This window comes from Oncorhynchus kisutch, linkage group LG6, assembly GCF_002021735.2.
Source record: "Oncorhynchus kisutch isolate 150728-3 linkage group LG6, Okis_V2, whole genome shotgun sequence".
Taxonomy (NCBI): Eukaryota; Metazoa; Chordata; class Actinopteri; order Salmoniformes; family Salmonidae; genus Oncorhynchus; species Oncorhynchus kisutch.
In genome coordinates, this window is record NC_034179.2 from 3,270,024 (window position 1) to 3,290,816 (window position 20,793).

At 41.2% G+C, this 20,793-nt stretch overlaps 1 protein-coding gene across 1 annotated transcript in view; it reads left to right on the forward strand.

Moving 5' to 3' along the window:
* grin3a (glutamate receptor, ionotropic, N-methyl-D-aspartate 3A) overlaps positions 1–20,793 on the forward strand; it is a 134,575-nt gene that overhangs the window by 45,246 nt on the left and 68,536 nt on the right. Inside the window, exons 6-7 of the mRNA XM_031826006.1 lie at positions 5,528–5,679; positions 11,111–11,272. Of these exons, the coding sequence (XP_031681866.1) occupies positions 5,528–5,679; positions 11,111–11,272 (314 nt within the window). The remainder of the gene's footprint in view (positions 1–5,527; positions 5,680–11,110; positions 11,273–20,793) is intronic.

Sequence of the window (20,793 nt, forward strand, 5' to 3'; positions counted from 1 at the left end):
AAGGCCTGCTTGCAGAAGTGTTTCAGGGAGCGTTTTACAGTGATGAGTGGAAGTCGTTTGACCGCTGACCCATTACGGATGCAGGCAATGAGGCAGTGATCGCTGAGATCTTGGTTGAAGACAGCAGAGGTGTATTTAGAGGGGAAGTTGGTTAGGATGATATCTATGAGGGTGCCCGTGTTTAAGGCTTTGGGGAGGTACCTGGTAGGTTCATTGATAATTTGTGTGAGATTGAGGGCATCAAGTTTAGATTGTAGGATGGCTGGGGTGTTAAGCATGTTCCAGTTTAGGTCGCCTAGCAGCACGAACTCTGAAGATAGATGGGGGGCAATCAGTTCACATATGGTGTCCAGAGCACAGCTGGGGGCAGAGGGTGGTCTATAGCAGGCGGCAACGGTGAGAGACTTGTTTTTAGAGAGGTGGATTTTTAAAAGTAGAAGTTCAAATTGTTTGGGTACAGACCTGGATAGTAGGACAGAACTCTGCAGGCTATCTTTGCAGTAGATTGCAACACCGCCCCCTTTGGCAGTTCTATCTTGTCTGAAAATGTTGTAGTTTGGAATTAAAATGTCTGAATTTTTGGTGGTCTTCCTAAGCCAGGATTCAGACACAGCTAGAACATCCGGGTTGGCAGAGTGTGCTAAAGCAGTGAATAGAACAAACTTAGGGAGGAGGCTTCTAATGTTAACATGCATGAAACCAAGGCTATTACGGTTACAGAAGTCGTCAAAAGAGAGCGCCTGGGGAATAGGAGTGGAGCTAGGCACTGCAGGGCCTGGATTCACCTCTACATCGCCAGAGGAACATAGGAGGAGTAGAATAAGGGTACGGCTAAAAGCTATGAGAATTGGTCGTCTAGAACGTCTGGAACATAGAGTAAAAGGAGGTTTCTGGGGGCGATAAAATAGCATCAAGGTATAATGTACAGACAAATGTATGGTAGGATGTGAATACAGTGGAGGTAAACCTAGGTATTGAGTGATGAAGAGAGAGATATTGTCTCTAGAAACATTGTTGAAACCAGGAGATGTCATTGCATGTGTGGGTGGTGGAACTAATAGGTTGGATAAGGTATAGTGAGCAGGACTAGAGGCTCTACAGTGAAATAAGCCAATAAACACTAACCAGAACAGCAATGGACAAGACATATTGACATTAAGGAGAGGCATGCTTAGTCGAGTGATCAAAAGGGTCCGGTGAGTGGAGAGGTTGGTTGGTGATTTAGACAGCTAGCCAGGGCATCGGTAGCAAGCTAGCATAGGATGGAGGTCTGTTGTTAGCCACCTCTTGCGTTCCGACAGTAGATTAGTGGGGTTCCGTATGGTAGAGGGGATTAATCCAAATCACACAACAACAACAAAAATAAAAACAATAGATATAGTTATAGAGGCCCAAGAAGAAAACATAATAATAATAATAAAAAATAAAAAAATTGTCCGATTGTCTATTCAGATAGCAGCCGGTAAGACAGCTAACGGTTAGCAGGCCGCAGATGGGCGTTCGGGTAACGTCGCGACGGAGGAGCCAGCCGAATAACTCCTTCGGGTAGATAACGTCGGCAGTCCAGTTGTGAAGGCCCGGTGGGGCTCCGCGAAGGCAGTAAAACGGGTCCGGATAGGTGACTGTCGCCCAGGTGTGATTGATGGAACTCAGGAGTGATTGACGGAGCTTGCTAGCTCCGGAATAATTGATGTTTGCTCCGGAATCGACGAAGGCCGATAGTCACACGGATAGCAGCTAGCTAGCTGTGAGATCCGGGTATGAATGTCCAGAGAGCAGTCGAAATCCAGGGACATGGAGAGAAAAATTGGTCCGGTATGTTCCGTTCCGAGCCGCGCTGCGCCGTACAGAACTGGCGATAGATTTTCGAGCTAAAGGATAGCTGATGACCACAAACAGTGGTTAGCTGAATACTAACGATTTGCCAGTAAAGGAGCTAACTAGCTTCTGAACTAGCTTCTGGATTAGCTTCTGGCTAGTTTCAGGCTAGCTTCTTGGAGTTTCTGGCTAGCTTCTTGGAGGATTACAGAGGTAAATAATACTTTTTTATAAATATACATTGGTGAGGCGGGGTTACAGGAGAGTGTTTTGAAGATGAGTTGATGGAAAATAAATATAAAATGTATGTGAAAAAGTTGTAAATATATATATATATATACACAGGACACGACAAGACGAGGACAAAAGACGTCTGAACTGCTATGCCACCTTGGAATGAAGATATGGAATATGAATATAGGAATATGGTAATAGGGTAATAGGTTAAAATTGTAATAGGTTAATAGTGTAATATGGTAATAGGGTAATAGGTTAATAGTGTAATATGGTAATACTGTAATAGGTTAATAGTGTAATATGGTGATAGGGTAATAGGTTAATAGTGTAATAGGTTAATATTGTAATAGGTTAATAGTGTAATATGGTAATAGGGTAATAGGTTAATATTGTAATAGGTTAATAGTGTAATATGGTAATAGGGTAATAGGTTAATATTGTAATAGGTTAATAGTGTAATATGGTAATAGGGTAATAGGTTAATAGTGTAATATGGTAATATTGTAATAGGTTAATAGTGTAATATGGTAATAGGGTAATAGGTTAATAGTGTAATAGGTTAATATTGTAATAGGTTAATAGTGTAATATGGTAATAGGGTAATAGGTTAATATTGTAATAGGTTAATAGTGTAATATGGTAATAGGGTAATATGTTAATATTGTAATAGGTTAATAGTGTAATATGGTAATAGGGTAATAGGTTAATATTGTAATAGGTTAATAGTGTAATATGGTAATAGGGTAATAGGTTAATATTGTAATAGGTTAATAGTGTAATATGGTAATAGGGTAATAGGTTAATAGTGTAATAGGGTAATAGTGTAATAGGTTAATAGTGTAATAGGGTAATAGGGTAATAGTGTATTGGGGTAATAGTGTAATAGGGTATTAGTGTAATAGTTTAATAGGGTAATAGTGTAATAGGGTAATAGTGTAATAGGGTAATAGGGTAATAGTGTAATAGGGTAATAGGGTAATAGTGTAATATCTAATAGTGTAGTAGGGTAATAGGGTAATAGGTTAATAGTGTAGTAGTGTAACAGGGTAATCGGGTATTAGTGTAATAGGTTAATAGTGTAGTAGTCTAACAGGATAATAGGGTATTAGTGTAATAGGGTAATAGGGTAATAGGGTATTAGTGTAATAGGGTAATAGGGTAATAGGGTAATAGTGTAATAGGGTAATAGGGTATTAGTGTAACAGAGTTATAGGGTATTAGGGTAATAGTGTAATAGGGTAATAGTGTAATAGTTTAATAGGTTAATAGGGTAATAGGGTAATAGGTTAATAGTGTAATAGTGTAATAGGGTAATACTGTAATAGGGTAATAGGGTAATAGAATAATAGATTAATAGTGTAATAGGGTATTAGTGTAATAGGGTAATAGGGTATTAGTGTAACAGGTTGATTGGGTATTAGGGTAATATGGTAATAGTGTAATAGTTTAATAGGGTAATAGGGTAATAGGTTAATAGGTTAATAGTGTAATAGTGTAATAGGGTAATAGTTTAATAGGTTAATAGGGTAATAGGTTAATAGGTTAATAGTGTAATAGTGTAATAGGGTAATGGGTAATAGGTTAATAGGTTAATAGTGTAATAGGGTATTAGTGTAATAGGGTATTAGGGTAATAGTGTAATAGGGTAATAGTGTAGTAGTGGTAACAGGGTAATGGGGTATTAGTGTAATAGGGTAATCGGGTAATAGTGTAATAGGGTAATAGGGTAATAGGTTAATAGTGTAGTAGTGTAACAGGGTAATAGGGTAATAGTGTAATAGGGTAATCGGGTAATAGTGTAATAGGGTAATAGGGTAATAGGTTAATCGTGTAATAGGGTAATAGTGTAATAGGTTAATAGTGTAATAGGGTAATAGGGTAATAGTGTATTGGGGTAATAGTGTAATAGGGTATTAGTGTAATAGTTTAATAGGGTAATAGTGTAATAGGGTAATAGTGTAATAGGGTAATAGGGTAATAGGGTAATAGTGTAATAGGGTAATAGTGTAATAGGGTAATAGGGTAATAGTGTAATAGTGTAGTAGTTTAATAGGGTAATAGTGTAATAGTGTAATAGGGTAATAGGGTAATAGTGTAATAGTGTAATAGGGTAATAGTGTAATATCTAATAGTGTAGTAGGGTAATAGGGTAATAGGTTAATAGTGTAGTAGTGTAGGGTAATGGGGTATTAGTGTAATAGGGTAATCGGGTAATAGTGTAATAGGGTAATAGGGTAATAGGTTAATAGTGTAGTAGTGTAACAGGGTAATAGGGTAATAGTGTAATAGGGTAATCGGGTAGTAGTGTAATAGGGTAATAGGGTAATAGGTTAATAGTGTAATAGTGTAATAGGGTAATAGGTTAATAGTGTAATAGTGCAATAGGGTAATAGGGTAATAGGGTAATAGTGTAATCGGGTAATAGTGTAATAGGTTAATAGTGTAATAGGTTAATAGTGTAATAGGGTAATAGGTTAATAGTGTAATAGGGTAATAGGGTAATAGGGTAATAGGGTAATAGTGTAAATGTGTAATAGTGTAATATGTTAATAGTGTAATAGTGTAATAGGGTAATAGGGTAATAGGGTAATAGTGTAATAGGGTAATAGTGTAATAGGTTAATCGTGTAATAGGGTAATAGGTTAATAGTGTAATAGGGTAATAGGGTAATAGGGTAATAGTGTAAATGTGTAATAGGGTAATATGTTAATAGGGTAATAGGGTAATAGTGTAATAGGGTAATAGGGTAATAGTGTAATAGTGTAATAGGGTAATAGGGTAATAGGGTAATAGGGTAATAGTGTAATAGTGTAATAGGGTAATAGGGTAATAGGGTAATAACTCAATTCTCTTTTTTATTTGTATTTATAGACTAACGTTTCTATTTGTCTGTTACTTCTTTTTGATATTTATGACTTATTTTTTTGTACACATTTTTATATTTATATAGTTTTAAATATAATGATAATTTTTTGGTTTTGTTCAAATGTCTGAATTAAATTTACAGATGGTAAATTATGGTATTTCTTCTTTTGGGGAAGGGGGGGGGGTTCGCCCAGGGAGCCATACAACCTGGAAGCGCCCCTGCGATAGGATGTGGCCAATTCAATTAGAATTTCAACTCAAGAGTTGAATGGGAGTCAATTCCAAAATTCTGAATTAACTGAAACAACCGCTCCACCCACACATTATAATAATGTACTAGCAAGATTAAGCTATTACCAACCTGCACACATACAAGTACTGCATATTCAACACTACCGGTATGTGTTGTACAACGTCAACATGACATCAGTACATTTGATCAATGGGTTTTCTGTGTCTGTCTAGGTGTCTGTATCTATTTACCCATAGTACAGAGGAAGACAGGGAGGTTGATGTCTTCATCACCTGTACCATACCCATAGTACAGAGGAAGAAGACAGGGATGATGATGTTTTCTCAGTCATTCTGTGTGTTTATCTGTTCCCAGGTTATGGCATCGGCCTGCGCCAGAACTCTCCCCTGTCCTCTAACATCTCAGAGCTGGTGAGCCAGTACAAGTCAGACGGCTTCATGGATATGCTGCATGACAAGTGGTACAAGGTGGTGCCCTGTGGAAAACGGAGCTTCGCCGTCACTGAGGTAATGTACATCATACTACTTTAATATTAATGAAATACAGTGGCTTGCGAAAGTATTCACCCCCCTTGGTGCTTTTCCTATTTTGTTGCCTTACAGACTGGAATTAAAATTGATTTTTTTTGGGGGGGGTTTGTATCATTTGATTTAAACAACCTGACTACCACTTTGAAGACGCAAAATATTTGTTATTGTGAAACAAACAAGAAATATGTAACAGCGTTATAGTTCATGTTTTTTTAATAAGTGAAACTAAACATGAACATAATTACAAAACAACAAACGTGGCAAAACCCGAAACAGTCCTATCTGGTGCAGAGAACACAAAGACAGGAAACAACCACCCACAAACCCCAACACAAAACAAGCTACCTAAATATGGTTCCCAATCAGAGACAATGACTAACACCTGCCTCTGATTGAGAACCATATCAGGCCATACATAGAAACGGACAAACTAGACACGCAACATAGAATGCCCACCCAGCTCACGTCCTGACCAACACTAAAAACAAGAAAAACACAAAAGAACTATGGTCAGACAACTATTATAAGACAAGAAAAACAGAACTTGAGCGTGCATAACTATTCACGCCCCCAAAGTCAATACTTTGTAGAGCCACATTTTGCAGCAAGTCCCTTGGGGTATGTCTCTGTAAGCTTGGCACATCTAGCCACTGGGATTTTTGCCCATTCTTCAAGGCAAAACTGCTCCAGCTCCTTCAAGTTGGATTGGTGGTGATGGTGTACAGCAATCTTTAAGTCATACCACAGATTTTCAATTGGATTGAGGTATGGGCTTTGACTAGGCCATTCCAAGATATTTAAATGTTTCCCCTTAAACCACCCGAGTGTTGCTTTAGCAGTATGCTTAGGGTCATTGTCCTGCTGGAAGGTGAACCTCCGTCCCAGTCTCAAATCTTTGAAAGACTGAAACAGGTTTCCCTACAGAATTTCCCTGTATTTAGCACCATCCATAATTCCTTCAATTCTGACCAGTTTCCCAGTCCCTGCCGATGAAAAACATCCCCATAGCATGATGATGCCACCACCATGCTTCACTGTAGGGGTGGTGTTCTCGGGGTGATGAGAGGTGTTGGGTTTGCGCCAGACATAGCGTTTTCCTTGATGGTCTAAAAGCTACATTTTAGTCTCATCTGACCAGAGTACCTTCTTCCATATGTTTGGGGAGTCTCCCACATGTGTTTTGGCAAAACGCAAACATGTTTGCAAATTTTTTTCATCAAGCAGTGGCTTTTTTTCTGGCCACTCTTCCGAAAGCCCAGCTCTGTGGAGTGCATGGCTTAACATGGTCCTATGGACAGATTCTCCAATCTCCACGGTGGATCTTTACATCTCCTTCAGGCTTATCTTCCGTCTCTTTGTTGCCTTTCTGATTAATGCCCTCCTTGCCTGGTCCGTGAGTTTTCTCCACAATGTTGTCCGTGACCTGTTTGCTTGGTGGTGATGCAGACTCAGAACAGGTGTATATATACTGAGATCATATGACAGATCATGTGATACTTAGATTGCACACAGGTGGACTTTATTTAACTAATTATGTGACTTCTGAAGGTAATTGGTTGCACCAGATCTTATTTAGGGGCTTCATAGCAAAGGGGTGAATAGATATGCACGCACCACTTTTCCGTTTTGAAATGTTGTAATGTTTTTTTCGCTTCAACGATTTGGATTATTGTGTGTATGTCCATTACATGAAATCCATTTAAATTACAGGTTGTAATGCAACAAAATAGGAAAAAGGCCAAGGGGGTTGAAAAGTTTTGCAAGGCACTGTAGATCACACTACTTCAATATTAATGAAATACATGTCAGTACTAAATCATCTCCATCAGTCTCTGTTTATTTGTGTGTTTTGAAGTCTTAATGATGGAGTCCATTATAATTTATGGAAGCTTACTAAAATGGGCCCAAATAATAGATGTTGTAGTAATAGTAATGTGTAATAGTATATAGTGATGTGTAATAGTGTATAGTGATTTGTACAGCGATGTGTAGTAGTGTATAGTGATGTGTAATAGGGATGTGTAATAGTGTATATTGATGTGTAATAGTGATGTGTAATAGTAATGTGTAATAGTGTATAGTGATATGTAATAGTGTATAGTGATGTGTAATAGTGTATAGTGATGTCTAATAGTGTATAGTAATGTGTAATAGTGTATAGTGATGTGTAAAAGTGTATAGTGATGTGCAATAGTGATGTGTAATAGTGTATAGTGATGTGCAATAGTGATGTGTAATAGTGATGTGTAATAGTATATAGTGATGTGTAATAGTATATAGTGATGTGTAATAGTGATGTGTAATAGTGATGTGTAATAGTATATAGTGATGTGTAATATTGATGTGTAATAGTGATGTGTAATAGTATATAGTGATGTGTAATAGTGATGTGTAATAGTGATGTGTAATAGTATATAGTGATGTGTAATAGTGATGTGTAATAGTGTATAGTGATGTGTAATAGTGATGTGTAATAGTATATAGTGATGTGTAATATTGATGTGTAATAGTGATGTGTAATAGTATATAGTGATGTGTAATAGTATATAGTGATGTGTAATAGGTTATAGTGATGTGTAATGGTAATCTAGTGGTTAGAGCGTTGGACTAGTAACCAGAAGGTTGCAAGTTCAAACCCCCGAGCTGACAAGGTACAAATCTGTCATTCTGCCCCTGAACAGGCAGTTAACCCACTGTTCCTAGGCCGTCATTGAAAATAAGAATTTTTTTCTTAACTGACTTGCCTATTAAAATAGAGGTAAAAAAAAATAATAATAATAGTGATGTGTAATATTGATGTGTAATAGTGTATAATGATGTAATATTGTATTGTGATGTGTAATATTGATGTGCTATAGTGATGTGTAGTAGTGTATTTTGATGTGTAATAGTGTATAATGATGTGTAATATTGATGTGTAATAGTGATGTGCTATAGTGATGTGTTTGTACCTTTGTACCTTGTCAGTATATAGTGATGTGTAATAGTATATAGTGATGTGTAATAGTGTATAGTGTTGTGTAATAGTGATGTGTCATGGTATATAGTGATGTGTAATAGTGATGTGTAATAGTATATAGTGATGTGTAATAGTGTATAATAATGTGTAATAGTGTATATTAATATGTAATAGTGGTGTGTAATAGTGTATAGTAATGTGAAATAGTGTACAGTGATGTGTAATAATGTATAGTAATGTGTAATAGTAATGTGTAATAGTGTATAGTGATGTGTAATAGTGTATAGTGTTGTGTAATAGTGATGTGTAATAGTATACAGTGATGTGTAATAGTATATAGTGATGTGTAATAGTGATGTGTAATAGTGTATAGTGATGTGTAATAGTGTACAGTGATGTGTAATAGTATGTACTGATGTGTAATATTGTACAGTGATGTGTAATAGTATATAGTGATGTGTAAAAGTGTATAGAATGTGTAATAGTGATGTGTAATAGTGTATAGTGATGTGTAATAGTATATAGTGATGTGTAATAGTGTATAGTGATGTGTAATAGTGATGTGTAATAGTATACAGTGATGTGTAATAGTGATGTGTAATAGTATGTACTGATGTGTAATATTGTACAGTGATGTGTAATAGTATATAGTGATGTGTAATAGTATATAGTGATGTGTAATAGTGTATAGTGATGTGTAATAGTATATAGTGATGTGGAATAGTGTATAGTGATGTGTAATAGTGTAAAGTGATGTGTAATAGTATATAGTGATGTGCAATAGTGATGTGTAATAGTGTATAGTGATGTGTAATAGTGTATAGTGATGTGTAATAGTGATGTGTAATAGTGTATAGTGATGTGTAATAGTATATAGTGATATGTAATAGTATATAGTGATGTGTACAAGTGATGTGTAATAGTGATGTGTAATAGTATATAGTGATGTGCAATAGTGATGTGTAATAGTGTATAGTGATGTGGAATAGTATATAGTGATGTGGAATAGTGTACAGTAATGTATATATTGATGTGTAATATTGTACAGTGATGTGGAATAGTGTACAGTGATGTGGAATAGTGTACAGTGATGTGTAATAGTGTATAGTGATGTGTAATAGTGTACAGTGATGTGTAATAGTGTACATTGATGTGGAATAGTGATGTGTAATAGTGTACAGTGATGTGTAATAGTGATGTGTAATAGTGATGTGGAATAGTGTACAGTGATATGTAATTGTGATGTGGAATAGTGTACAGTGATGTGTAATAGTGATGTGGAATAGTGATGTGTAATATTGTACAGTGATGTGTAATAGTGATGTGTATTAGTGTACAGTTGTGTGTAATAGTGATGTGTAATAGTGATGTGTAATAGTATATAGTGATGTGGAATAGTGTACAGTGATGTGTAATAGTTATGTGTAATAGTGTATAGTGATGTGTAATAGTATATAGTGATGTGGAATAGTGTACAGTGATGTGTAATAGTGTATAGTGATGTGTAATAGTGTACAGTGATGTGTAATAGTGTACATTGATGTGGAATAGTGATGTGTAATAGTGTACAGTGATGTGTAATAGTGATGTGTAATAGTGATGTGGAATAGTGTACAGTGATATGTAATTGTGATGTGGAATAGTGTACAGTGATGTGTAATAGTGATGTGTAATAGTGATGTGTAATATTGTACAGTGATGTGTAATAGTGATGTGTATTAGTGTACAGTGATGTGTAATAGTGTACATTGATGTGTAATAGTGATGTGTAATAGTGTACATTGATGTGGAATAGTCATGTGGAATAGTGTACAGTGATGTGTAATAGTGATGTGTAATAGTGTACAGTGATGTGTAATAGTGATGTGTAATAGTGTACAGTGATGTGTAATAGTGTACAGTGATGTGTAATAGTGATGTGCAATATTGTACAGTGATGTGTAATAGTGATGTGCAATATTGTACAGTGATGTGTAATATTGATGTGCAATATTGTACAGTGATGTGTAATAGTGATGTGGAATAGTGTACAGTGATGTGGAATAGTGATGTGTAATAGTGTACATTGATGTGTAATAGTGATGTGTAATAGTGATGTGTAATAGTGTACATTGATGTGTAATAGTGATGTGGAATAGTGTACATTGATGTGTAATAGTGATGTGTAATAGTGTACATTGATGTGTAATAGTGATGTATAATAGTGTACATTGATGTGTAATAGTGATGTGGAATAGTGATGTGTAATAGTGTACATTGATGTGTAATAGTGATGTGGGATAGTGATGTGTAATAGTGTACATTGATGTGTAATAGTGTATAGTGATGCTGCTGAACCGATACATTACACTTTAATGTTAAATAAATCCTGTGTGTTTGGCTCTATTCTCTTGATGGGACTTACATATACTGATCCTGTCTGTCTTGTCTTGTCTTGTCTCTTTCCAGACCTTACAAATGGGCATCAAGCATTTCTCAGGCCTGTTTTTGATGCTGTGTGTTGGGTTGGTTCTGTCTCTCCTCACCACCCTGGCTGAACACATAATCTACCGCTTTGTCATACCCAGAGTCAAGGACCCCAAGTTTAAGTATTGGCTGCATACTAGTCAGGTAATACTGGGCATGCACTACACGACTTGCAAAATCATGACATTGCTGAGCCTCTCACATTAAGCAAACATCTTTCCTGTAGTTTGTTGTCTTGTTTACATAGTGATGCTCACACTAAACATTGTGGCACAGACAGGGGGTTACACACTACAAGATTCTTCACTTGGTCATGAGGATTTTCAATACCACCCTGTCTCTATGAAACAATTATGTGATGATGTGATTAGATTGTTGATGTAGCAACAAGGAGCTGTGGCTCAAAGCTGTGTCAGAAACGTTTCCAGTAAGACATTGACATTTGCCATACAGAGCCCATACATTTTGAATAGAATGTCAGTGCTTGTTAACTTCAGAGTTGAAAGGACTTTTGTCACATTGACTTTGGTTAGAAAAGTACACGATGCTTCTCTGACCTGCTCACATTAACCGAGCAACGATATGGATGTTTTGTCTCCAATATCAAAAACTTTGTGTACTGTACGCCCAGGGCTCTAAAGAACGACCAATTGGGGAGCACATGCATATATTTATTTATTGCTGTGCGACCAGTACTTTTATTTTGGGAGCACCGTAACAACAAAATAATTATCAGATTAAAAAAACTCAATGAGTAACAATATTTAGACAAATCACCAAAATCGCTGCTCAAACAAAACAGGCTGATTTATTGTTTACAAATCCTAACCAATCATAATGCTACGTATGATTCGAGAGGGGTTGTTTCACAAATTCAAGTGGCCTAGGAGGGACAAAACTAGTGACAAAATGTTGTGTTAGTTCTGTGGAACGTGTGGTGTAATAGCAGCACGGGAGACTTATTTCTCATCTGGATCCAGCAACCTAAAACACATCGGGCAGAGGATCCAGCAACCTAAAACACATCAGGCAGGGGATCCAGCAACCTAAAACACATCGGGCAGAGGATCCAGCAACCTAAAACACATCGGACAGGGGATCCAGCAACCTAAAACACATTGGACAGGGGATCCAGCAACCTAAAACACATCAGGCAGAGGATCCAGCAACCTAAAACACATCAGGCAGGGGATCCAGCAACCTAAAACACATCGGCAGAGGATCCAGCAACCTAAAACACATCGGGCAGGGGATCCAGCAACCTAAAACACATCAGGCAGGGGATCCAGCAACCTAAAACACATCGGGCAGAGGATCCAGCAACCTAAAACACATCGGGCAGAGGATCCAGCAACCTAAAACACATCGGGCAGAGGATCCAGCAACATAGCAACCTAAAACACATCGGGCAGGGGATCCAGCAACCTAAAACACATCGGGCAGAGGATCCAGCAACCTAAAACACATCAGACAGGGGATCCAGCAACCTAAAACACATCGGGCAGAGGATCCAGCAACCTAAAACACATCGGGCAGAGGATCCAGCAACCTAAAACACATCGGGCAGAGGATCCAGCAACCTAAAACACATCAGACAGGGGATCCAGCAACCTAAAACACATCGGGCAGGGGATCCAGCAACCTAAAACACATCGGGCAGGGGATCCAGCAACCTACAACACATCGGGCAGAGGATCCAGCAACCTAAAACACATCAGGCAGAGGATCCAGCAACCTAAAACACATCAGGCAGGGGATCCAACAACCTAAAACACATCAGGCAGAGGATCCAGCAACCTAAAACACATCGGGCAGGGGATCCAGCAACCTAAAACACATCGGGAAGAGGATCCAGCAACCTAAAACACATCGGGCAGGGGATCCAGCAACCTAAAACACATCGGGCAGAGGATCCAGCAACCTAAAACACATCGGGCAGAGGATCCAGCAACCTACAACACATCAGGCAGGGGATCCAGCAACCTAAAACACATCGGGCAGAGGATCCAGCAACCTAAAACACATCAGGCAGAGGATCCAGCAACCTACAACACGAGTAGTTTATGAAACATTACTTCAGACAAGTGCGTCGGGCAGGGGATGCAGCAGCACCACTAGGTCTACTGACTACAGCAACACCCCTAGACCTACTGACTAGAGCAACACCACTAGGTCTACTGAACACAGCAACACCACTAGACCTACTGACTACAGCAACACCACTAGACCTACTGACTACAGCAACACCACTAGACCTACTGACTACAGCAACACCACTAGGTCTACTGACTACAGCAACACCACTAGACCTACTGACTACAGCAACACCACTAGACCTACTGACTACAGCAACACCACTAGACCTACTGACTACAGAACTAGGTCTACTGACTACAGCAACACCACTAGACCTACTGACTACAGCACTAGGTCTACTGACTATAGCAACACCACTAGACCTACTGACTACAGCAACACCCCTAGACCTACTGACTACAGCAACACCACTCGGTCTACTGACTACAGCAACACCACTAGACCTACTGACTACACAACACCACTAGGTCTATTGACTACAGCAACACCACTAGGCCTACTGACTACAGCAACACCACTAGACCTGCTGACTACAGCAACACCACTAGACCTACTGACTACAGCAACACCACTAGGCCTACTGACTACAGCAACACCACTAGGTCTACTGACTACAGCAACACCACTAGGTCTACTGACTACAGAAACACCACTAGACCTACTGACTACAGCAACACCACTAGGTCTACTGACTACAGCAACACCACTAGACCTACTGACTACAGCAACACCACTAGACCTACTGACTACAGCAACGCCACTAGACCTACTGACTACAGAACTAGGTCTACTGACTACAGCAACACCACTAGACCTACTGACTACAGCACTAGGTCTACTGACTACAGCAACACCACTAGACCTACTGACTACAGCAACACCATTAGACCTACTGACTACAGCAACACCCCTAGACCTACTGACTACAGCAACACCACTCGGTCTACTGACTACAGCAACACCACTAGACCTACTGACTACACAACACCACTAGGTCTATTGACTACAGCAACACCACTAGGCCTACTGACTACAGCAACACCACTAGACCTGCTGACTACAGCAACACCACTAGACCTACTGACTACAGCAACACCACTAGGCCTACTGACTACAGCAACACCACTAGGTCTACTGACTACAGCAACACCACTAGGTCTACTGACTACAGAAACACCACTAGACCTACTGACTACAGCAACACCACTAGGTCTACTGACTACAGAAACACCACTAGACCTACTGACTACAGCAACACCACTAGACCTACTGACTACAGCAACACCACTAGGTCTACTTAATACAGCAACACCACTAGGTCTACTGACTACAGAAACACCACTAGACCTACTGACTACAGCAACACCACTAGACCTACTGACTACAGCAACACCACTAGGTCTACTTACTACAGCTACACCACTAGACCTACTGACTACAGCAACACCACTAGACCTACTGACTAGAGCAACACCACTAGACCTACTGACTAGAGCAACACCACTAGACCTACTGACTACAGCAACACCACTAGGTCTACTGACTACAGCAACACCACTAGGTCTTCTGACTACAGCAACACCACTAGGTCTACTGACTACAGCAACACCCCTACCTACTAGACCTACTGACTACAGAAACACCACTAGACCTACTGACTACAGCAACACCACTAGACCTACTGACTACAGCAACACCACTAGACCTACTGACTACAGCAACTCCACTAGACCTACTGACTACAGAAACACCACTAGACCTACTGACTACAGCAACACCACTAGACCTACTGACTACAGCAACACCACTAGGTCTACTTAATACAGCAACACCACTAGGTCTACTGACTACAGAAACACCACTAGACCTACTGACTACAGCAACACCACTAGACCTACTGACTACAGCAACACCACTAGGTCTACTTACTACAGCTACACCACTAGACCTACTGACTACAGCAACACCACTAGACCTACTGACTACACAACACCACTAGGTCTACTGACTACAGCAACACCACTAGACCTACTGACTACAGCAACACCACTAGGTCTACTGACTACAGCAACACCACTAGGTCTACTGACTACAGCAACACCACTAGACCTACTGACTACAGCACTAGGTCTACTGACTACAGCAACACCACTAGACCTACTGACTACAGCAACACCATTAGACCTACTGACTACAGCAACACCCCTAGACCTACTGACTACAGCAACACCACTCGGTCTACTGACTACAGCAACACCACTAGACCTACTGACTACACAACACCACTAGGTCTATTGACTACAGCAACACCACTAGGCCTACTGACTACAGCAACACCACTAGACCTGCTGACTACAGCAACACCACTAGACCTACTGACTACAGCAACACCACTAGGCCTACTGACTACAGCAACACCACTAGGTCTACTGACTACAGCAACACCACTAGGTCTACTGACTACAGAAACACCACTAGACCTACTGACTACAGCAACACCACTAGGTCTACTGACTACAGAAACACCACTAGACCTACTGACTACAGCAACACCACTAGACCTACTGACTACAGCAACACCACTAGGTCTACTTAATACAGCAACACCACTAGGTCTACTGACTACAGAAACACCACTAGACCTACTGACTACAGCAACACCACTAGACCTACTGACTACAGCAACACCACTAGGTCTACTTACTACAGCTACACCACTAGACCTACTGACTACAGCAACACCACTAGACCTACTGACTAGAGCAACACCACTAGACCTACTGACTAGAGCAACACCACTAGACCTACTGACTACAGCAACACCACTAGGTCTACTGACTACAGCAACACCACTAGGTCTTCTGACTACAGCAACACCACTAGGTCTACTGACTACAGCAACACCCCTACCTACTAGACCTACTGACTACAGAAACACCACTAGACCTACTGACTACAGCAACACCACTAGACCTACTGACTACAGCAACACCACTAGACCTACTGACTACAGCAACTCCACTAGACCTACTGACTACAGAAACACCACTAGACCTACTGACTACAGCAACACCACTAGACCTACTGACTACAGCAACACCACTAGGTCTACTTAATACAGCAACACCACTAGGTCTACTGACTACAGAAACACCACTAGACCTACTGACTACAGCAACACCACTAGACCTACTGACTACAGCAACACCACTAGGTCTACTTACTACAGCTACACCACTAGACCTACTGACTACAGCAACACCACTAGACCTACTGACTACACAACACCACTAGGTCTACTGACTACAGCAACACCACTAGACCTACTGACTACAGCAACACCACTAGGTCTACTGACTACAGCAACACCACTAGGTCTACTGACTACAGCAACACCACTAGATCTACTGACTACAGCAACACCACTAGGTCTACTGACTACAGCAACACCCCTACCTACTAGACCTACTGACTACAGAAACACCACTAGACCTACTGACTACAGCAACACCACTAGGTCTACTGACTACACAACACCACTAGGTCTACTGACTACAGCAACACCAATAGGCCTACTGACTACAGCAACAACACTAGGTCTACTGACTACAGCAACACCACTAGGTCTTCTGACTACAGCAACACCACTAGGCCTACTGACTACAGCAACACCACTAGGTCTACTGACTACAGCAACACCACTAGATCTACTGACTACTGCAACACCACTAGGTCTACTGACTACAGCAACACCCCTACCTACTAGACCTACTGACTACAGCAACACCACTAGACCTACTGACTACAGCAACACCACTAGGTCTACTGACTACAGCAACACCACTAGGTCTACTGACTACAGCAACACCACTAGATCTACTGACTACAGCAACACCACTAGGTCTACTGACTACAGCAACACCCCTACCTACTAGACCTACTGACTACAGAAACACCACTAGACCTACTGACTACAGCAACACCACTAGACCTGCTGACTACAGCAACACCACTAGACCTACTGACTACAGCAACACCACTAGACCTACTGACTAGAGCAACACCACTAGACCTACTGACTACAGCAACACCACTAGATCTACTGACTACAGCAACACCACTAGGTCTTCTGACTACAGCAACACCACTAGGTCTACTGACTACAGCAACACCCCTACCTACTAGACCTACTGACTACAGAAACAACACTAGACCTACTGACTACAGCAACACCACTAGACCTACTGACTACACAACACCACTAGGTCTACTGACTACAGCAACACCACTAGGCCTACTGACTACAGCAACACCACTAGACCTGCTGACTACAGCAACACCACTAGACCTACTGACTACAGCAACACCACTAGACCTACTGACTAAATCAAATCAAATCAAATCAAATTTATTTATATAGCCCTTCGTACATCAGCTGATATCTCAAAGTGCTGTACAGAAACCCAGCCTAAAACCCCAAACAGCAAGCAATGCAGGTGGAGAAGCACAGTGGCTAGGAAAAACTCCCTAGAAAGGCCAATACCTAGGAAGAAACCTAGAGAGGAACCAGGCTATGTGGGGTGGCCAGTCCTCTTCTGGCTGTGCCGGGTGGAGATTATAACAGAACATGGTCAAGATGTTCAATGTTCATAAATGACCAGCATGGTCGAATAATAATAAGGCAGAACAGTTGAAACTAGAGCAGCAGCACAGTCAGGTGGAAGTTGAAACTGGAGCAGCAGCATGGCCAGGTAGACTGGGGACAGCAAGGAGTCATCATGTCAGGTAGTCCTGGGGCATGGTCCTAGGGCTCAGGTCAGTTGAAACTGGAACAGCAGCATGGCCAGGTGGACTGGGGACAGCAAGGAGTCATCATGTCAGGTAGTCCTGGGGCATGGTCCTAGGGCTCAGGTCCTCCGAGAGAGAGAAAGAAAGAGAGAAGGAGAGAATTAGAGAACGCACACTTAGATTCACACAGGACACCGAATAGGACAGGAGAAGTACTCCAGATATAACAAACTGACCCCAGCCCCCCGACACATAAACTACTGCAGCATAAATACTGGAGGCTGAGACAGGAGGGGTCAGGAGACACTGTGGCCCCATCCGAGGACACCCCCGGACAGGGCCAAACAGGAAGGATATAACCCCACCCACTTTGCCAAAGCACAGCCCCCACACCACTAGAGGGATATCTTCAACCACCAACTTACCATCCTGAGACAAGGCTGAGTATAGCCCACAAAGATCTCCGCCACGGCACAACCCAAGGGGGGGGGGGCGCCAACCCAGACAGGATGACCACAACAGTGAATCAACCCACTCAGGTGACGCACCCCCTCCAGGGACAGCATGAGAGAGCCCCAGCAAGCCAGTGACTCAGCCCCTGTAATAGGGTTAGAGGCAGAGAATCCCAGTGGAAAGAGGGGAACCGGCCAGGCAGAGACAGCAAGGGCGGTTCGTTGCTCCAGAGCCTTTCCGTTCACCTTCCCACTCCTGGGCCAGACTACACTCAATCATATGACCCACTGAAGAGATGAGTCTTCAGTAAAGACTTAAAGGTTGAGACCGAGTTTGCGTCTCTGACATGGGTAGGCAGACCGTTCCATAAAAATGGAGCTCTATAGGAGAAAGCCCTGCCTCCAGCTGTTTGCTTAGAAATTCTAGGGACAATTAGGAGGCCTGCGTCTTGTGACCGTAGCGTACGTATAGGTATGTACGGCAGGACCAAATCAGAGAGATAGGTAGGAGCAAGCCCATGTAATGCTTTGTAGGTTAGCAGTAAAACCTTGAAATCAGCCCTTGCTTTGACAGGAAGCCAGTGTAGAGAGGCTAGCACTGGAGTAATATGATCAAATTTTTTGGTTCTAGTCAGGATTCTAGCAGCCGTATTTAGCACTAACTGAAGTTTATTTAGTGCTTTATCCGGGTAGCCGGAAAATAGAGCATTGCAGTAGTCTAACCTAGAAGTGACAAAAGCATGGATTAATTTTTCTGCATCATTTTTGGACAGAAAGTTTCTGATTTTTGCAATGTTACGTAGATGGAAAAAAGCTGTCCTCGAAATGGTCTTGATATGTTCTTCAAAAGAGAGATCAGGGTCCAGAGTAACGCCGAGGTCCTTCACAGTTTTATTTGAGACGACTGTACAACCATTAAGATTAATTGTCAGATTCAACAGAAGATCTCTTTGTTTCTTGGGACCTAGAACAAGCATCTCTGTTTTGTCCGAGTTTAATAGTAGAAAGTTTGCAGCCATCCACTTCCTTATGTCTGAAACACATGCTTCTAGCGAGGGCAATTTTGGGGCTTCACCATGTTTCATTGAAATGTACAGCTGTGTGTCATCCGCATAGCAGTGAAAGTTTACATTATGTTTTCGAATAACATCCCCAAGAGGTAAAATATATAGTGAAAACAATAGTGGTCCTAAAACGGAACCTTGAGGAACACCGAAATTTACAGTTGATTTGTCAGAGGACAAACCATTCACAGAGACAAACTGATATCTTTCCGACAGATAAGATCTAAACCAGGCCAGAACATGTCCGTGTAGACCAATTTGGGTTTCCAATCTCTCCAAAAGAATGTGGTGATCGATGGTATCAAAAGCAGCACTAAGGTCTAGGAGCACGAGGACAGATGCAGAGCCTCGGTCCGATGCCATTAAAATGTCATTTACCACCTTCACAAGTGCCGTCTCAGTGCTATGATGGGGTCTAAAACCAGACTGAAGCATTTCGTATACATTGTTTGTCTTCAGGAAGGCAGTGAGTTGCTGCGCAACAGCCTTCTCTAAAATTTTTGAGAGGAATGGAAGATTCGATATAGGCCGATAGTTTTTTATATTTTCTGGGTCAAGGTTTGGCTTTTTCAAGAGAGGCTTTATTACTGCCACTTTTAGTGAGTTTGGTACACATCCAGTGGATAGAGAGCCGTTTATTATGTTCAACATAGGAGGGCCAAGCACAGGAAGCAGCTCTTTCAGTAGTTTAGTTGGAATAGGGTCCAGTATGCAGCTTGAAGGTTGAGGGACTACAGCAACACCACTAGAACTACTGACTACAGCAACACCACTAGGTCTACTGACTACAGCAACACCACTAGGTCTACTGACTACAGCAACACCACTAGATCTACTGACTACAGCAACACCACTAGGTCTACTGACTACAGCAACACCCCTACCTACTAGACCTACTGACTACAGAAACACCACTAGACCTACTGACTACAGCAACACCACTAGGTCTACTGACTACACAACACCACTAGGTCTACTGACTACAGCAACACCACTAGGCCTACTGACTACAGCAACACCACTAGGTCTACTGACTGCACAACACCACTAGGTCTACTGACTACAGAAACACCACTAGACCTACTGACTACAGCAACACCACTAGGTCTACTGACTACACAACACCACTAGGTCTACTGACTACAGCAACACCACTAGGCCTACTGACTACAGCAACACCACTAGGTCTACTGACTACAGCAACACCACTAGACCTACTGACTACAGCAACACCACTAGACCTACTGACTAGAGCAACACCACT